Genomic DNA, 16,836 nt, shown 5'->3' on the forward strand with positions numbered 1-16,836 from the left:
GCTCCAGGTGACCCTGAAATGTCGCTCAGATCTTAACTTGGCATCCCATTAGGAATGTAACTTTAAATACAAACTATTGTGCGACTGTGGTTCTTTTTTTTATCTATTTTTCATTCCTTTTTATTCTTTTTATTAGTGGAATATGGACAATGATACTCGAATCATGAAATCACTTTATTTTTCTCCCAGATTACTGTATTTTAAAGGTACTTGCTGGGACCCATAACGGCTTTTCAACAGGAAATAGTTCAATGAAATAAAAAATAGAAACCTCTACTGACAGTCTATGAATAATCACCTTAACTGTATGAAACACTAAATTAACAGAGTTAGGACCAGTGTGAACATAATGAATGATCTTTAGGTGACACTATTCAAACCATGATAGTTATTTAGCAAGAAAATCCCTTAGGCCTCAGTAGCTTGTCATTTTTAGAAAAGACCTGCACTGGGCAGTGGTGGCGCACACCTTTAATCCCAGCACTCGGGAGGCAGAGCCAGGCGGATCTCTGTGAGTTTGAGGCCAGCCTGGTCTACAGAGCAAGATCCAGGACAGGCACCAAAACTATACAAAGAAACCCTATCTCGAAAAAACCAGAAAAAAAAAACAAAGAAAAAGAAAACACCTGCAAAACCACCTACATTATACAGCACCCAGGAAACGTAATTCTGGATACGAGGGGTGTATGTGTGTGTATGTGTGTGTCTGTCTGTCTGTCTGCACATCCAGGGCAGGGCAGGGGTGCAGGTGACTGCCAAGCAGTGCTGTCTGGCTCCGAAGGGCCACACTGACTTCCTGAGGCCTCAGCAGCCCCACACCTTTGCTCTTCTCCCCTGTTTCCTGTCCTAGCTTTTCAGAGACTCTGGAGCACCATACCTTTAGTGGACGGTCAGCAGGCACAGGACAGGCTCAAGTTCAGTTGTGCATAAAACCAAAGGTCAAATGTTATCTTGTATGTAACACTTACCCAAGTGTAGCAATGAAAACACATCTGAGGTCATGGGAGACATCGTCCATCGTGTATATAATAAAATGCATTCCTCCATTCAGTTGTATTGGATTTCTGCCCCCTTGCTGTATGCTTAGAAAAATAAAAGACAAATGTACCCTACTTGAAACTAGAAAAAAGTTTTTCTTTAAATTTCAAATTTTAGGATTTTTATTTACGAAACGGATTGATTCTTGTTTTATACAAATTAAAAAATCTGAACTCTTAAAAATAGAGCTAACTTCCCGCACCCTTGAGATGGACTTCTAAGCAGCCCAGGGAGTTAGAAGTTGGTGCTTTCCTTCTTCCTCAGTCCTGGTCAGGCAGCACATGCCACAGCAGTGTCTTCAGGTCACACAGCTGAGCTGAGGGTGGCCAAAGGTCTATCAGGTCAGGGTCTGAAGGAGCAAGATCTTCTCATTAATGCAGAAGCGATGCAGGACCACCATCAGGTTCTCACCACAGCGGGAGACCTGGCGCTCCATGGCCAGGCGGAAGTCCTCCTTCACGCCTTTGGTGATGCCACGAGTGACTGTGTGGTGCCTGAGGTCAGCGAGAGGGAAACAGAGAGAGACCACGGTCAGAAGCAGCAGCGCGGCCTTCTGTCACCGGGGCAGGGATCAACCCGCCTCACAGCTAAGTGCAGTCACACATTTAAACCACATTTAAAAAGAGAAGCTGCAGCCAGATAACCACTCCTGTCCATTCTTCTCAGGCTCAACACTACGCAGATATCTTTCCTGCCCTAGACTGGGTCATTTTACACAGCCAATCGTCGGTGAAATGTCACCTGCTTCACCTCTGAACTCATGAAGCTCACGCAATTCAGTGCCCTGGGTTGCTTTAGGTTCCATCCTGACTAGCCTCACCGTGCTGGAGACCAGGCCACAGACCACAGAGAGGCAACAGTAAGAAGAGGGACCCAGCATGTCCTAGCCACCAAGGAGCTCTCTGGCAGGGCCTCGGTCCAGAAAAGCTCAGGCTTCCATACAACTGCTGGGGTCCTGAGTCAGGCCTATCCCCACAGAGCCAGGACAGGGCAGACCCATGAGTGCTGTGTCCATCCAGACTACTGTAGAAAAAGCAGGGGGACCTGGGACCCTGACACAGAACTGTGTCACAGAAGAGTAGCGTTGTTGAGGTGCTTGCTCGTCTGTGGGTGGGTTAGTGGGAGCAAAAGCCAAGAGGTGTCTAACTGGGGCCCAAGAGCCGTGGGTTAGGACAGAAAGGACAAACAGAATCCCATCGAGTGAGGACAACAAAATGGACAGAGGAAAAGAAAAGTCCAGCGAAACTCAGTGGACTCAACCACAAACAGAGGAGTTCTGGCTGCTAGTTTGGTAATGTAACAGTTTTAGACGAACAAAAACCACCTCTGTTCCCCACCCCCACCCCCTAACTCTCCTGCAAGTCACAAGGTTTTCATGTAGTGAGAAAACAGAGGCTGTGGCTATCACCCTAAATGCTTCTGTTTCTAACACACATTATTACGTAGAAAGTGATCAGGAGTCACCACATCGCAGTGCAATAGCAAAAGATGTCACGTTTGGACTAGTGAACAGAGAACACTGTGCAACAGCCCGCAGCCACTGGAAAAGGCTTCATAGGAAGCCAGCAGGGACCTGAGAAGACACAGTTCTGCATGGACGCTTTAAGTCTGGCTGGTTAACTCAGTCAGTGTCAGTGAGGCTGACGGACTGGGTGCTGCTGGGCACAGACGGATGCACACTGCTTTATGTTGACTTGAGATACTTCTATTCTGGGTTCCCGGGCTGCAACCCAAGACTGGACCAAGTACAAGTTACATGCAACTGCAGGCCATATTTCAGAGGACAAATTCTCCCCAATACTGCTCAAGACAGTTAACTGTTATACTCTGCTTGCCAGAGGATTGCTTCTGTACATTCACAGATGCACAACTCAATTATATATTCATCAGAGTCTGCTCTATGCAGGTCTGGATGATGTCAATGAGTCATGCTCCACACACAATGATGGACTGCACTGGTCCCCTACAGCCTGGTACTAGCTGATAGGTTTGAGTCAACACACACTATGATGTCCACGCAACAGCACAGTGCATGGCGTGTGCATCCCTGGTGTAAGTGGCACATGACTGCAGACAGCTCTTGTGATTTAAGAACAGGAGAATCTAGCTAAACAAAAGGGCATCATTTTAGCTTATGAAATATTGCCAATTCAGAAGGTAAGGTCTGAAACAAAGCAGCCTGCTTTAAGGCAGGGAAAGCTGTGTGAATGTCTGTTTAGAGCAAAAGAGTCCTGATCATTAATATGGAAATCCACAATAAAAGTTTACTTGTGGTACACGTATGTCAACGTATTTAAATATTCATGACCCCAAACCCTGAATTTTATCCCGACAGAATCGCAGCTTAGCCCTTCCTCTAACATTCACTTAGTCTAATTCAGTTTTAGCAAACTTGTTTCTTCCCCCCCAGATCCATAATGATTTTTAAATTCAACACAAACACACTGGCAACTCATGGAAAAAAATTAAAAATGTTACAATATTTACAACCAGATGGTTTGCCAAGGAATGCAGAACAAATTAAAAACAAATAAATAAAGCATGAAGAAGAGCATCGAGGGACAACGAGCTGAAAACCATGGGCGGGCGGGGAACATGTTGACAAACAGCACACTATGAGCAGGTGTTTTTCCACTTGGTACCTGTCAGCAGTCTGTATGCTGGGCTGAAGCACAGGTAAGAATTCCTGCTGCAGTAACCCCATGGGAGGGCTAGAAGGCCTTTAAAAGACAGCAAACAGCAGCATTCAAACACCCACACCAGCTCACCCTGCACTGCAAAAACAACACTCCGGAGAGGATACACAGGACTGGAAAGCGGACTGTACAGAAACTTGAACCTCCACAAGCCCCTGGCCGTGCTGTCTTCAGGGGGACTGGGAGAAGCTGAGGGCCCCACCGCACCCGCTGCTGGTGCCAGTCTAGAGGCATCTTGGCTCCTGGTCCCAGAGCTCTTCCCACTTGTGATTTGGAGTATAAAGGCATCAGTGAGGAAGATGGAGGGAGACGAGAGGGTAGTGGGGAGGGGTAACATCCGAGAAGACAGGACTCAAAATCCAGCCTGCTTCCCTCACTCTTCTCCTGCCCTCGCCGGTCCCAGAAACACACCTGGGGACACTGGCTAGCCACCTTAGCAGGACTGAAGCCCCAGACTGAGAGGCCGCCCTTCAAAGAGGACTCAGAAGGGCTGGCAATGTTTTCAATAAAGAAAGGGTGTTTGAGATTTTGAGGAAAACAAGGCTGGGAGCCATGGTTTTGCAGAATTCTGTAATGAAGATTTAGTACATTAGCCCCGAGATTTCTTTCCATTTTGATCCAGTCTAGTGCAACTAATGGTTCTGTGGCTGTCGGCATGGAAACGGTTCTCTCATTGAACACACGTCAGAACAACATATCTACGGAACAAACGGAGACCTTCTGTCTCCTTTAGGCCTGGCACCAGGTGCCCAGTGTTTGTACTGTACCTGCTTGCATCCGAGATGCTACAACTAGGACGGACTCACAACCTTACCCCAAGGGGAGGAGAGGTACACTGCTCACAACATCTCTGCCACTCATCTGGAGGGACCACCCACAAGGTCTGCAATGGCTTCAGAGAATTTGTTTGGAACCCAAAGGGAAAAGGAATATAGATAGTTTTATTCAAGAGTCTAATCACACCTCAGTCAGTCAAATCTCTGTCTTACGCAGTTTGATTCTCTTGGCGTCATTTAGATAGAGGTTATCTGAAATACAGATTCAAATCCATGTTGAGACCCTCACAGAGAACATTCCTACAAGGTCAGGTCACTAGTTAACAATCCCTAATGCTTTTTCCAAGCTGAATCAACCATGGGTTTTTAGGAGGCTTATCTTCTACAGAAAGTTCAAGGAAGTTCAAGTTAGGTTGATCAAGGTGGGAGAGCCCTGGAAAGCAGGACAGATGCCTCCTTTCCAGTGCCATTATCTGGGCCAGCGATAGGTCCTCATTTTAAATTCCAAGTCCCAGGGACCATGAGCAAGTTAACACTATTCAAGTTAAGAAAATATGGACAAAGAAGAAAGGCCTAGTTACAGTGAAACCAGAGACCCAACTGCTGAGGACTGTAGATGCATTCCTTATATTGCCACAGACAGCCAAGCATTCTCTAAGTCATGCGGCAATCCTGTGCAGATTGACCCCTCTGTCGAAAGAGTTTGACTCTAAGACCATATGTATTATGACAGTTTGAATGGTCAGCTTTTAATGAACTAAAAAGCTGTCTTAAAGACATGTTTGTATAATCAATTTTGGGATCCAGAGGGTCCTATAGGAAACAGTTTACGTGTGTTTCCATTTATAGAAGCAATCTATTCTCACACATGGTTAACCACACTTGGAAGCATGCAGTTACTATTCTCCACGACTCTGGTTCATAGTCAAAGTAGTCGATGGAGAAGGGGAGAGGACAGTGTCTAGGACATCCTGATTAAGCAGCCTACAAAGGGCCTCTGATGCTCCTAAACACCACCTCAGTTCCTTAATGGAAATGTCTAAGATAAGCAATGTCACTTAGAAGATAGGGAGGGGATCTTGTGTTCTTTAGGGCAGATTCTGCTGGGCCCTCCTCTTGCTAAGGCATAATAAGGAAGGAATGCTCACCATGGACCAATTCCTGAGTTACAGAAATCCAATATAAGCATTTCTTACCTCGCTCCTCCAACACCCCTATGAGTCTACAAAGGCAGAGCAAAGTAAGGGCTATGGCTTTTAACAACTAAAAAACTTGCTTCTGCCAAAACTGAGGGATGACCGAGAAGATTTCCAGTCTCAGCAACACATTCTTCCTGCTCTGGGTTCAGTCTCTTGGCCTAACTCTGACACTGACTTACAGACACACTGACTATGAAGGAAGCGAAGAAGGAAGGGTACAAACTGCACATGGCACTCACAGGAGAGAGGCTCCATTAACCAAACTGCAATGAGGACTGAGGAGGATAGAAGCAAGGTTTATGAGCTATTTAAAAATCATGAATGGTCGCTAACTTGGTACTTCCATCTGAGACAACCTGGGGTTTCTGTAGTGTCCTACGGGCTAGGGGCACACCTGGAACCAAGCACATCCCCAGTCACTTTGGGGGGCAGGTGTGTTTTAGAGGCACTAGAACCAGCTAATTCACTTTGTGCTACACAAGCCACGAGGAAGGTCTTAGGACAGAGTTCTAAATAAAGTCTGTGCTTTCCCCCTAATCCAGTACAGCGTTAAGCATGGCTGCTTTCAATTAAAATCTCTGTATGCCTAACCAGAAATGAATACTAAATTTTGGAAAGGAAAAGGCATATAGAAAATTCTCTAATAAAGGATTTCAAAAGTAACAAAAACATCCCAATTTAAGCAACATTTTTTTTTCCCCAGAAGTGTAGCTAAGTTTTTAAAAGACACCTCGAATCAAGCAGCCCTTCTAAAACAGAGACCAGGTTTGGATTCCTTTCCATTAAATTTCTGAAAGGTACAGAAATTTACAAATAAATCATGCAAGCACATGAAAGGGGAGCATACAGCATCGAGCCACAAAAGAGCATCTGCTTACTTGATCAGCATTCCTTGATTGGGGAGTAATTCCAGGTGAATCTTCCCTCCTTCCTGGGTTCTTAAATAAGCAAACTCCTCCAGCATGTCAATGTCTTCGGCCACATTCAGGTCAACCAACAAGTAACAAGTTGCCCTGTTCTCCCAGGTGAGGAAACAGGCTCTCGGCAGGTGAAGAACCTGGCTACTGCTCTCCGGCTAACAACCAGTCAGTTCTTGAACCAGGTACTGATCTTTACACTAACAACCTGCCCTGTAAAAAGAACTCTCTGCACGAGTTCCATGAGTTCCATCCACAGCGGGGATGGCTGTGTAACTCAGTGGCATCAATCTCCAGGCCCATCGGACTGAAAAGCATTAGCACATGGCTTTCCTACGGAGATAATTAAACAGATTCTACATGGCCGTAAGAGAAATTTCTTAGTAAGAAATCAGAACTAGGAGGAGTGGAGAGGATGGTCTGGCTGACAGGATATGAATCATAAAAAGAAAGATTATTTCTTCACACCCAGCAGACAAGGTCTTTCAGATGCTTCAAGAAAGGTAGTGTCTGAGAACTCAGAAAATTCCATATGAAATGTTAGATGATGCATCCTTCTGGGGGAAAGTTTTATAACTTTCATTAACCTTAAAAAAAAAAAATCACTGCTCAGGCACTGGGATATATATAGTACATGTATCCTGAAAATTGAGAGGATGTATTATGAGAGGCAATAAAATGAAAGCCACCAAACTGGGGTGTACCCTCAATTCAAAGGTGGTCTGCCCCTTACAAACATGTGAAGTCAGGTGCTGCCCACCTCACAAAGCACCTCTGCCTCCTTAGCATAACTAAGGAGCAGCTGGGATGGCGCAGGCCCAGTGCTAAGAACTGACCCCGGGGGCAGCCTCTGTCCAAGGAGAGGCCACAGGGGACACTCTTTCCATAGACAAAGGCCAAGGAACTATGGTAGTCTGTGCTAAACCAACTGCTCTGGGCTTGGCAAGAACTTGTAGGCTATTCTCACTGGAAGCTTCCAGGCTGCCTTCTTGGAAGTCAACTAGAAGGGAACGACAGCCCTGATTCCTTGAACTCTGAAACGTCACTGACTTTCACAAAGCAACTGCCACAGCTCATTTCTGGTGCTCAGTCCTCCTCCTTTCCCCACAAACAGGAAAAGCAGTATCTCTACTAGAATGGTTCATCCTGTAGGATGCACTTGTGCTAAACATTCAGAAGTGATTGTGCTTCATCCAGAGAAAGGATACTTGTAACATAGCTGAAGAAGTTCTCATACTGGAAATTTCCTTGCTGGCAAATCTTACTGATGGCTTTCAGGAAAAGGTTCTCTCCCCGCGGCCACTCCTGCTGGAGAAGTACAATCACATGGCCCAGCGCCATGTCATCTCTGTTGTCCGTAAAAGCTCTCAGCTGTAAGACAAAGTTTTATGCAGAAGAAATAAATCTAGGAAATCTAGGGCATACCAACTATCACTTCCAAAGAGGGGCTCCACATGTCAGTATAATCTATACATCATCATCATTAAGACAACCAAACTGTTGGTGAACACCACACCCTTCTGAGGAGGGTGGATTCTGGGGAAGCTCCCGGTTCCCTCTGAGGGCTCGGCACATGAGGCTGACAAGTCTTTAAACCAGAGCTGGACATGAATAGGTGAGCTGGGAGTTTTTGAGTTTGAGAATCAGGGATAAAGTTGAGTATTCCTACACAGTGAAAAGAATAAATAGGAACTTCTTGTTATTTTATTTTTTTCTGTTCTATTCATCAGAGACAGGGTCCCCTGAATCAAAGGTCTGCCCTACATTTGTTAGATAGCTGAGGATATTCTTGATCTTGTGATCTTTCCACCCCTCCCTCCCAAGTGCTGGGATTATAGGTATGTATCACCATGCCCAGTTTATGCCATCCTGGGAATTGAACCCAGGGCTCGTGGGTGCTGGGTAAGCACCCTACCAACTGAGCCATCTTCCAACCCTATTAGTGATATCTTTTTTTTTTTTTTTTTTTTTTTTGGTTTTTCGAGACAGGGTTTCTCTGTGTAGCTTTGCTCCTTTCCTGGAACTCACTCTATAGACCAGGCTGGCCTCAAACTCACAGAGATCGGCCTGGCTCTGCCTCCCGAGTGCTGGGATTAAAGGCGTGCGCCACCACCGCCCGGCTTAGTGATATCTTTTAGGAAACAACTGTGAGTGGAAAGATGGGCAAGAAGCCGTAACATAGGGGCTTAAGAAGATGGTGCTGGGAAGGAAAGCCAGCAAGCAATAGGTGTGAACTACAGGAAAGGCTAAAGGTCTGGTTTGCAATGGACAGATGCCCAAAACCACACTTCAGATGGCTTCTTCGATGCCAGCAGCTCTAGCGCTCAGGTTAGTGTGGGACCATTGCATAAAGCGGTACCCAGCACCGTTACCTTTTGCACACAAGCCTAATGAAACAGCGACAAGCCCACCCCAGGGCTCTACTCTACTCCACTGCAGCCAAGGCTTGCGGTGTCAAGAGTCTCGGAAGCTTCCCGGTACTACTGGGCCTTTGCTGGTGCTGACCCTCATGTCTAAAAGAATTAATTCCTCATACACTTATGACCCCAATATTTATATTGCCTTCTTCTGTAGCTAATACATTCTGACATACACAATGTCAAAAATCGTTTTTACAGCCATAACAGGCATGGGAATGTCTGTCCTCCTTACTACTTACTACCCATATCCTTCTCAAGGATGGGTCTTATTTCCTATTCACCTTTGCCTAGTGCAGCTGAACTAAAAACAATCAAACAAACAAACAAAAAATCAAAAACCAAAAACCAAAAGAACACTTGTTAATTCCTAGCCCACCGAATTTTCCCACCTGTCTGGTAAAGTACAAAACAGTTGTGAATAAAGCTCTTAAGTCATGCCGTCTCATCAGGACATATTTCAGAGGGAATGTGCTTCCTGCTAATCCCATGTTAAGCTCACCTTAAAGCATGCTAGCATCAAGTGCAGGCAGTACGGCATAATAGCCTTACTGGTACAGGGCAGAAGCTTCAGATCCAAACCTAACAGAAGGCCAGACTGTTAGTGACTGTTACCATCAACGAGAACAGCTTTGACAAACAAATGTTCCGCTTGCTTCCTCAGGAAGATAAACACGTGTCAGAATGCGTGACACAGCAGACAATCATATTGGTGATGACATTGGCTTTTGGTCTCTAGATTTCATTTCTCAATTTTCTTTCCTATCTTACTAGATAATTATTATACAATATTTCAAATATGTAGAATATTATACAGAGGGAATCTCACAAACCCAGGTGCTTGTCCCTCAGCTTCTGTGTGTGTGTACATATCTAGCCTGTATGTACACATGGGCATCGCATGCACAGCACCTGTAGAGGTAAGAGGGTCTTAGATCCCCTGGAGTTGGAGTTACAGATGATTATGAGCTGCCATGTGGGTGTTGGGAACCTAACCCAGACCATCTGTAAGACGCTGAGCCATCTTTCCAGCCCTGTCCCTCAGTTTTACAAAATGCTAACATCTGGCTTTAATTTTTAAAGATGTTAGCACAAATCATCACAAAACCAGTAGAAGATCCTTAGAGTGTCCTGATGGCATCCTCTTCTCCTGCCCCAGGACAGACACAATTCTGAGCGTGGTGATGGTCACTCCTATGCAGGCTGCATGCTACCATCACAGGTGCTTGTATTTACAAACAACACACAGAAATGTCTGGCATGCTTTCAGTCTACTATGTCAAATGGTGCCATAACGGATGTATCCTCTGCTAACTGACTTTTGTCCTCCACCTTCTGAGTTTCAGGTTTGTCAAAAATACATGAAGCTCTAGACAAGGAATTTCCAAGATTACATGGTATCCTAATCACCAATATGATTGTCTGCTGTGTCACGCATTCTGACAAATGAGATTTCTGATTTTTCACTTTAAACACGATGTTTTATCAAACATGTTTACACATGACTTCATGTGTACTTGTAGAAAAAACTTTAAGCGATGACTTCCAAACTAAGATGTCAATCTTTTTCTTCATGGCCTGTGTTCTTCATATCTTAAATCTTCCTCTCGGCAGAGGCAAGAAGTAGCAAGAAATAAAAGCCTTTTTATATGGGTCCTCCTCAACACACTGTACATCTAAAATGAAATGTTCGATTACTTTCAGTATCTGTCCTTCGTACCTGAAGTACAAGAATATTCCGTTCCATGCAAAAGGACATTTCTGTCTGGAAGTCAGGACGCAGTGGGCAAAGGCCCAGTTCGGAAAGGCAGTGGCTAGGGGAGGAGGCACAGCCGGGTAATGGGGTACTCGCTCTTCCTGACAATGCTGACGACTTCTACACATTTACTCACTTTCAGAAGCACAGGAACGGTCTGCTCCTTCGCCCTCACTCAGGACCACTGCTCAACAACTGCGCTTTCTGCAGTCTGTGCTTGTTTTTGTTTTTTTAATACCAAATTTAATATTCTTTTGTTCTAATAAAAGGTTTCTATTTCGTTTTGTGTCTTTTTTTATAAGTTGTGCTTATCAAAAAATTTCCCACTGCATCTAATTTTTTAAAAATTCTTGACATAAAGTTGTTCTCTTATTGTCCTTTTGACATAACCAAGATTTGTTGTGGTATACCTTTTCATGCCTGATATTGAAATTTGTGGCCACCGTCTTCTGGATCAAGCTCATTAGGATTTTATTAATTTTATGCATATTTTCACAGAAATAACCTTTGGTTTTTATTCATTTTTTCCTATTGTGTTGATTCTGCTCTAATTACCATTATTTCTCTCTCCTACTAGCTTCATATTTATATGAATATCTATTTCTAAGTCTTAGGTGGAAATTTAGATTATTAGCTATGCGTTAGTTTTTCCAAGCAATGTGGAATCAGGTGAAGCTCAAAATGGCCCCAGGGGAATATGATGACAGGGGACATACTGATGGGTCTCTTGTTTCCCTAGTGCTAGGGAAAACAGGGAAGATGTTCTTCAGAGACAACAAACTCATGAAGTGGAACTCAGGGTTTGGAAAAGATGCAGATTTACTTAGGAACACAGCCTGGAGAGGGAGCAGTTTTCCACAGCGCACAGTGGTATGACCTCACTAGGAACTGTGACATCTTAGTCACAGGTCCTACAACTCCTGTGACAAGGAACAAGACTTCACGTACCTTTCCTAAACTTGGGCTTCACTTTGGAGGGCTCTTCCTGCGATTTCCCTCCATCTTGTATGGGTAGCACCATGTAGCACATCAGGTCCAGAACCTTCTCACATGTCATCTACAGGAGAGAAGACCACAGGACTAATGTGAAGCTCTGAACGGCAGCTGTCTACAGCAGAGAAGCAGACAGTGTGTGTGCAGAGGGCTGTATTCCTATGACCATCGCTGAGCACTCCAAGTGAACACAGGGAAAGGCACGGTCAGATTAAGTCTATGAAAAAGAGGGAACAAAAATCTATTCTTCACTGTTAGAAACTACCACGAATTTGTATACACTAATAAACATACACAGTGCCTATCTTTAAACCACACAGCAAATTCAAAGACAGTCTGGGATACATGAGACCTTGTCTCAAAAAAGAGAAGAATAAGGAAATAGTACTGACGCCCAATTTCAGGGAAGTTACACTCCAGAAACATTAAGTAAAACAAGATCATTGTGTTTTTCAGCAGCAAATTAAGTAACAGATCCAAGTGGTAAGGTCAATCAAGGAAGTGTGCCCTGACTTGAAAAATCACTACAGGAACGAGATATCCCAGGGTGCCATGCAGCCTTTGGGAACGCCATGTGAACCACCTAGTACTCACTCTGCATTCCCCCAGTACAAACCCAGTACTCACTCTATACTCCCCCAGCGCAAAGTGACAGGTTGCCAGCTGGATGAGCGCCCTCTGGTGTTCTAAAGTCCCCTGTCCTGTGATCTGCGGCTGAGAAAGGGATCCTTGGAGAGCTGCTAAGTGATGCAGACTGGCTATTGCCTTCTTATATTGACCCTTGGAAAGACACAAAGGCAAAGATGGAAAAGATGGACATTAAAATACACACACACACACACACACACACACACACACACACACCACAGAATCTCTGTCACTTTGGATATTCCGTTTCCATAGAACCCGCTCGGTACTTGTGAAGGACAGAAGCAGCCCGCTGTCCCCGTCTGCATCTTGGTGGCAACTGTCTGCTCTCCCCATTCTGGCAGCTACAGAACAGTGCGCATGCCGGAGGGCAGCGGGGCAGAGGGAAGGGGGCCAGGAAGGTCTTCTACTGAAGGAATGCTGCTGCTGTAGGCAGGCCCTACTCGGACAGACAAACACTACACGCTCTCACATGTGGATCCAGGCTCGAATGTTTCTATGTGGGTACAACTGTAGGCAGACGTCATGAGACTAGAGAGGGGACCACAAGTGAGGAAGAAAAGGAGAGCTGGGGAAGGGAGGGTAACAGACTTTTATGATGGCAGAGGCAGAGACTGCTGGAGGCGGAAGAGACAAAAGGGAGCTGGTGGATGTGGAGGATCAACCAAAGCAAATTCTACTGAAATGCCATAGGCAACCTAATATTCTGTATGGTAATTTAAAGTGGACAATATTAATTAAGAAAACTGTCTTTAATGTGCAAGAGGGCAGAGATAAATCAGGGTGTGTGGGGGCCTTACTTCTCTACACAGGGAAAAGCAGGAACATGACTGGGCACACTGACAGTCACCAAGAAAGTGAGACCCTTGGGGATGAAAGTGGACCTTAATCTCACAACCACAGAATACTCCCAGATGTGGACAGGCAGTGGACTAGCCCCCAAGGAGCACAACACTTCTTATGCTAAGACCAGTTTGCAACAATGCCACCCTGCAGCTGGAAGTGCCTGTCACAGTACCTGGTAGATGATCATATCTGTGAGGAAGATTCTTAGCCACAGCCATGTGTCCGTCTTCCAAGCCAAACAAATTCTTGTAAATTCTGTGTGAGAATTTGAAAGTAAATTCACTCCAAACTGGTGAACACAGAGGCAACAAAGGGGAAAACACACACACTAAAAAGCGATGGTGACCTTCACCGGGGCTCTAGGCTTTCTGGTAGGGCAGCAAAGCCAGGGACGCTCATCACTGATACGTCAGGATTCTTTTTTCACAGTTTATTATTTTAGGTATGATGTGCCCTGTGGCGCAGGTGTGGAGGTCAGAGCACAACCCAGCAGGGTTCTCTCCTCCCACCACGTGAGCCCCACCCAGGTCATCAGGCCTGTGGGCAAGTGCCTTTACTCACTGAGCCATCCCACCAGCCCACGAGAAGGATTTTTATACACCGACATTTGTAAGCATGTATTATATGCCAAGAACTACACTTTCCATGAGTTACTCCATGTATCTTGTTTTGTTTTTTTTTTTTTTTTTTTGGTTATTCGAGACAGGGTTTCTCTGTGTAGCTTTGTGCCTTTCCTGGAGCTCACTTGGTAGCCCAGGCTGGCCTCGAACTCACAGAGATCCGCCTGGCTCTGCCTCCCGAGTGCTGGGATTAAAGGCGTGCGCCACCACCGCCCGGCCTTGTTTTGTTTTTTAAGACAAGGTCTTATGTTAGTTGTCCCAGCTGCCCATTTATCATTTTTAAAAAGGTCGATTTATGACTAAAGAAAATGTCTTCCAAAACAGCCCCATACATATCCACAATAAATACAACGAAAGAAACTGAAGCTATACTCCCTTAGAAAAGATAATACAGCACACCCGACCAGGGGCCATCTGGCCATGTGATAGGAGGCCAAAGGATGCATGCTCACTGCCTAACAGGAAATTAATGGGCCCTGATTCCACAGGAAAGCAAAAATGATTGGTTAGCAAGAGGGAGCGAGTCCTAGAAAGCAGGCACATGAATCATTTACGTCTTCATTCAAGAGGGAGCAGCCAGGTGTGGGCGAGGCGATGCACACTTCTGATCCCAGCACTTGGGAGGCAGACTCAGGAGGGTCTCTGAGTTCCAGGCCAGCCTGGTCTACACAGCAAGTTCCAGGCCAGCCAGAGCTACAAATTGGGATCCTGTCTCAAAAAAGAACAGAGGCATTCTCCATTTCCAAGGCAACAGAGCTGGTGGCAGACAAAAGCCACACTGCCTTCTGCAGAACACAGGCAGCTTGAGGGAGAAGAGAGGAGGAAGAAAAAGAAGGGGGCGGTACAAAGACAGGAGAAAGAGCAAGCGGCGTCCTTCCCACGCTGCCCAACCCTCATGGTCTAGGAGCAACTCAGAGATGATGGTTAATTGACAGATTTCCTCATCAAAAGAGAATCCTATAAAACGCGTGATGGCTCGACCTGATTCAACAAGCCATGGCAGGTGACATTTCAAAGACCACACTCATCTTTCAGAGTGATTTTCCACGATTAACCAGTGTCGACGATGACGAGGAGCGCATGCTCACCTTTGTCAAGGAATTCCAGGGAATAGAGCAGCTCCCAGCTCTCCCTGGCCAGCTTGAAGCTCTCCAGCACTTCCATGGAGTTGCTGAGCTCAGCTTTACTGACAACAATGTGCCGGCTTCTCCCTTTTGCTGAGCATTCCTCATCATCTGAACTCTGCTTGGGGGGCGGGAAAAGCACAACTCATTGAAGGTGATAAAGGCCATCCCAGACTGACGCACTCAGTCATTGTCTCCTATGGAAGAACTGTCTCCTATAGCTTTTATATCAAAGATTACATGTGCACAGCTTTTCCTATTTAACATTGATCGCCAATGATCCACATATAGACAGAGAAGTGGCTGCCCCCCCACCCCCCGCAGGGCCCCCTTGCTCTGCACACACCTGTCCGGGGCCACACCCACTCCACCTTCAGCTCTGCTGCTGAGGTGTGATCTGGGATGCCCTCCGTGTTTCCCGGTACAGATTTCTACTACCCCTCACTTCATGTCCTACACAGCCAATGAGAGCTGCAGAGAAAGGCCACTGCTATGTATGTCACTGGGCATTTCTAGAGATGCTGCCCAACAGTCAAGGTCAAAGAGGACACTGACAATCAGTCATTCTGCCCAACTCACTCCTCCGTGTCACTAGCCCCGGTGAAATCGTCCCTCGCTTTCACCACACTGAGGTCACTGTAGTGTGCTCGGAGGTTTCAGTGACGCATTTCACCCCCCCACCCCCCCACTGATGTCACATGCCACTCTGCCTTGGATGCCTCCTTTCTTTAAAATTAAATACATAAAGATTTCACTATTTTTAATTATGTATAAGTGTATAGTTAACGTATATGTGCTAGCGGGTGCAGGTGCTCTCAGTTGACAGAGGTGTTGAGTTCCCCGGGGCTAGAGTTTCAGATGTTCTCCTGATGTGGGTGGTGGGAACTGAACTCGGTCCTCTGGAAGAGCAGCAAGTGCTATTAACCACTGCGCCATCTCTTCAGACCCAGGGCCTCCTTTCTACCAGCCTTCCTCCCTGCCTTCAGACCTCCCGCTGCCTCTTGTACCTGGAGAATCTACCCTACCACACTCGTCCACCTCAGGAGCGACACACACACAATCCGCTGGACATCCTAGTTTATCAGAGTTCTGGGTCATAGCAAGCAGTGATGAACTAATACCTTATTTACTATTGTAAATGGCGAGTTCGTTAGTGTTGCAACCTATGAAAAACAGTTCTGCTTCCAAATTAGGTCAGACATCTATCAAAGAACCTCAATTTTCGGGGAAGACAGTATGGCATTCTAAACAGCTTGCAAAAGTTTGAGAACTCCATCTTGAAACACACATGGACACTGAAGCTCTGAGAGGAGGCTCTGATGGAGCAGTCATAACTGGAGGGAACACACATGTGTGCGCCTAAGAGGAGAGGACCACCAGTCGGTCAGCTCCTAGGCACAGCTCTTCAGTGGGGCTGAGCGGAAACCTCTTCTAAAGCTTGACGGAAGCTTTCCTGTATCTTGTGGGGTGACTAGGCTGCCCTTTCCATCCTGAGGCCAACATCCATCACAGCATCCCACTCCAGCCAACAGTTTCCAGGGGGTTTTGTAAATTTATTCAACACCCATCAGTCAAAACATGGTTAAGGAACTCAAAACAGGGTTCATAGACCTTGATACTCCTGGGCTGCTCGGTTGTTCTGTATGGTGTATGATGTTTGGCCCTGGCCTGGTCTGTACCTACCAGATGGCAATTATTAATCCCTCCTCACAGAACCACAGCTGTGACAATCAAAAATGTCTTCAGACATCATCAAATGAACCAGGGAGAAAGAGGGTGAAAAGCTGCCCCCACTGAAGGCAACTA

At 45.8% G+C, this 16,836-nt stretch overlaps 1 protein-coding gene across 7 annotated transcripts in view; it reads right to left on the reverse strand.

The window, feature by feature from the left end:
* Positions 1-1,130: 1,130 nt before the first annotated feature.
* Ints10 (integrator complex subunit 10) overlaps positions 1,131-16,836 on the reverse strand; it is a 29,515-nt gene continuing 13,809 nt past the window's right edge. Inside the window, exons 10-19 of one of the 7 annotated variants that reach the window (XM_016007959.3) lie at positions 14,995-15,148; positions 13,459-13,541; positions 12,420-12,572; positions 11,748-11,856; positions 9,546-9,625; positions 7,835-7,997; positions 6,588-6,681; positions 4,549-4,626; positions 3,681-3,758; positions 1,131-1,532 (exon numbers count right to left, since the gene is read on the reverse strand). In XM_016007959.3, the coding sequence (XP_015863445.1) occupies positions 1,376-1,532; positions 3,681-3,758; positions 4,549-4,626; positions 6,588-6,681; positions 7,835-7,997; positions 9,546-9,625; positions 11,748-11,856; positions 12,420-12,572; positions 13,459-13,541; positions 14,995-15,148 (1,149 nt within the window). In that variant the 3' untranslated portion in view covers positions 1,131-1,375. Of the gene's footprint in view, positions 1,533-3,680; positions 3,759-4,548; positions 4,627-6,587; positions 6,682-7,834; positions 7,998-9,545; positions 9,626-11,747; positions 11,857-12,419; positions 12,573-13,458; positions 13,542-14,994; positions 15,152-16,836 lie in introns of all 7 variants that reach the window. The other 6 variants (XM_042262500.2, XM_016007960.3, XM_042262502.2 and 3 more) reach the window with 6 other exon arrangements.

The sequence above is a fragment of the Peromyscus maniculatus genome, chromosome 17, assembly GCF_049852395.1.
Source record: "Peromyscus maniculatus bairdii isolate BWxNUB_F1_BW_parent chromosome 17, HU_Pman_BW_mat_3.1, whole genome shotgun sequence".
NCBI lineage: Eukaryota > Metazoa > Chordata > Mammalia > Rodentia > Cricetidae > Peromyscus > Peromyscus maniculatus.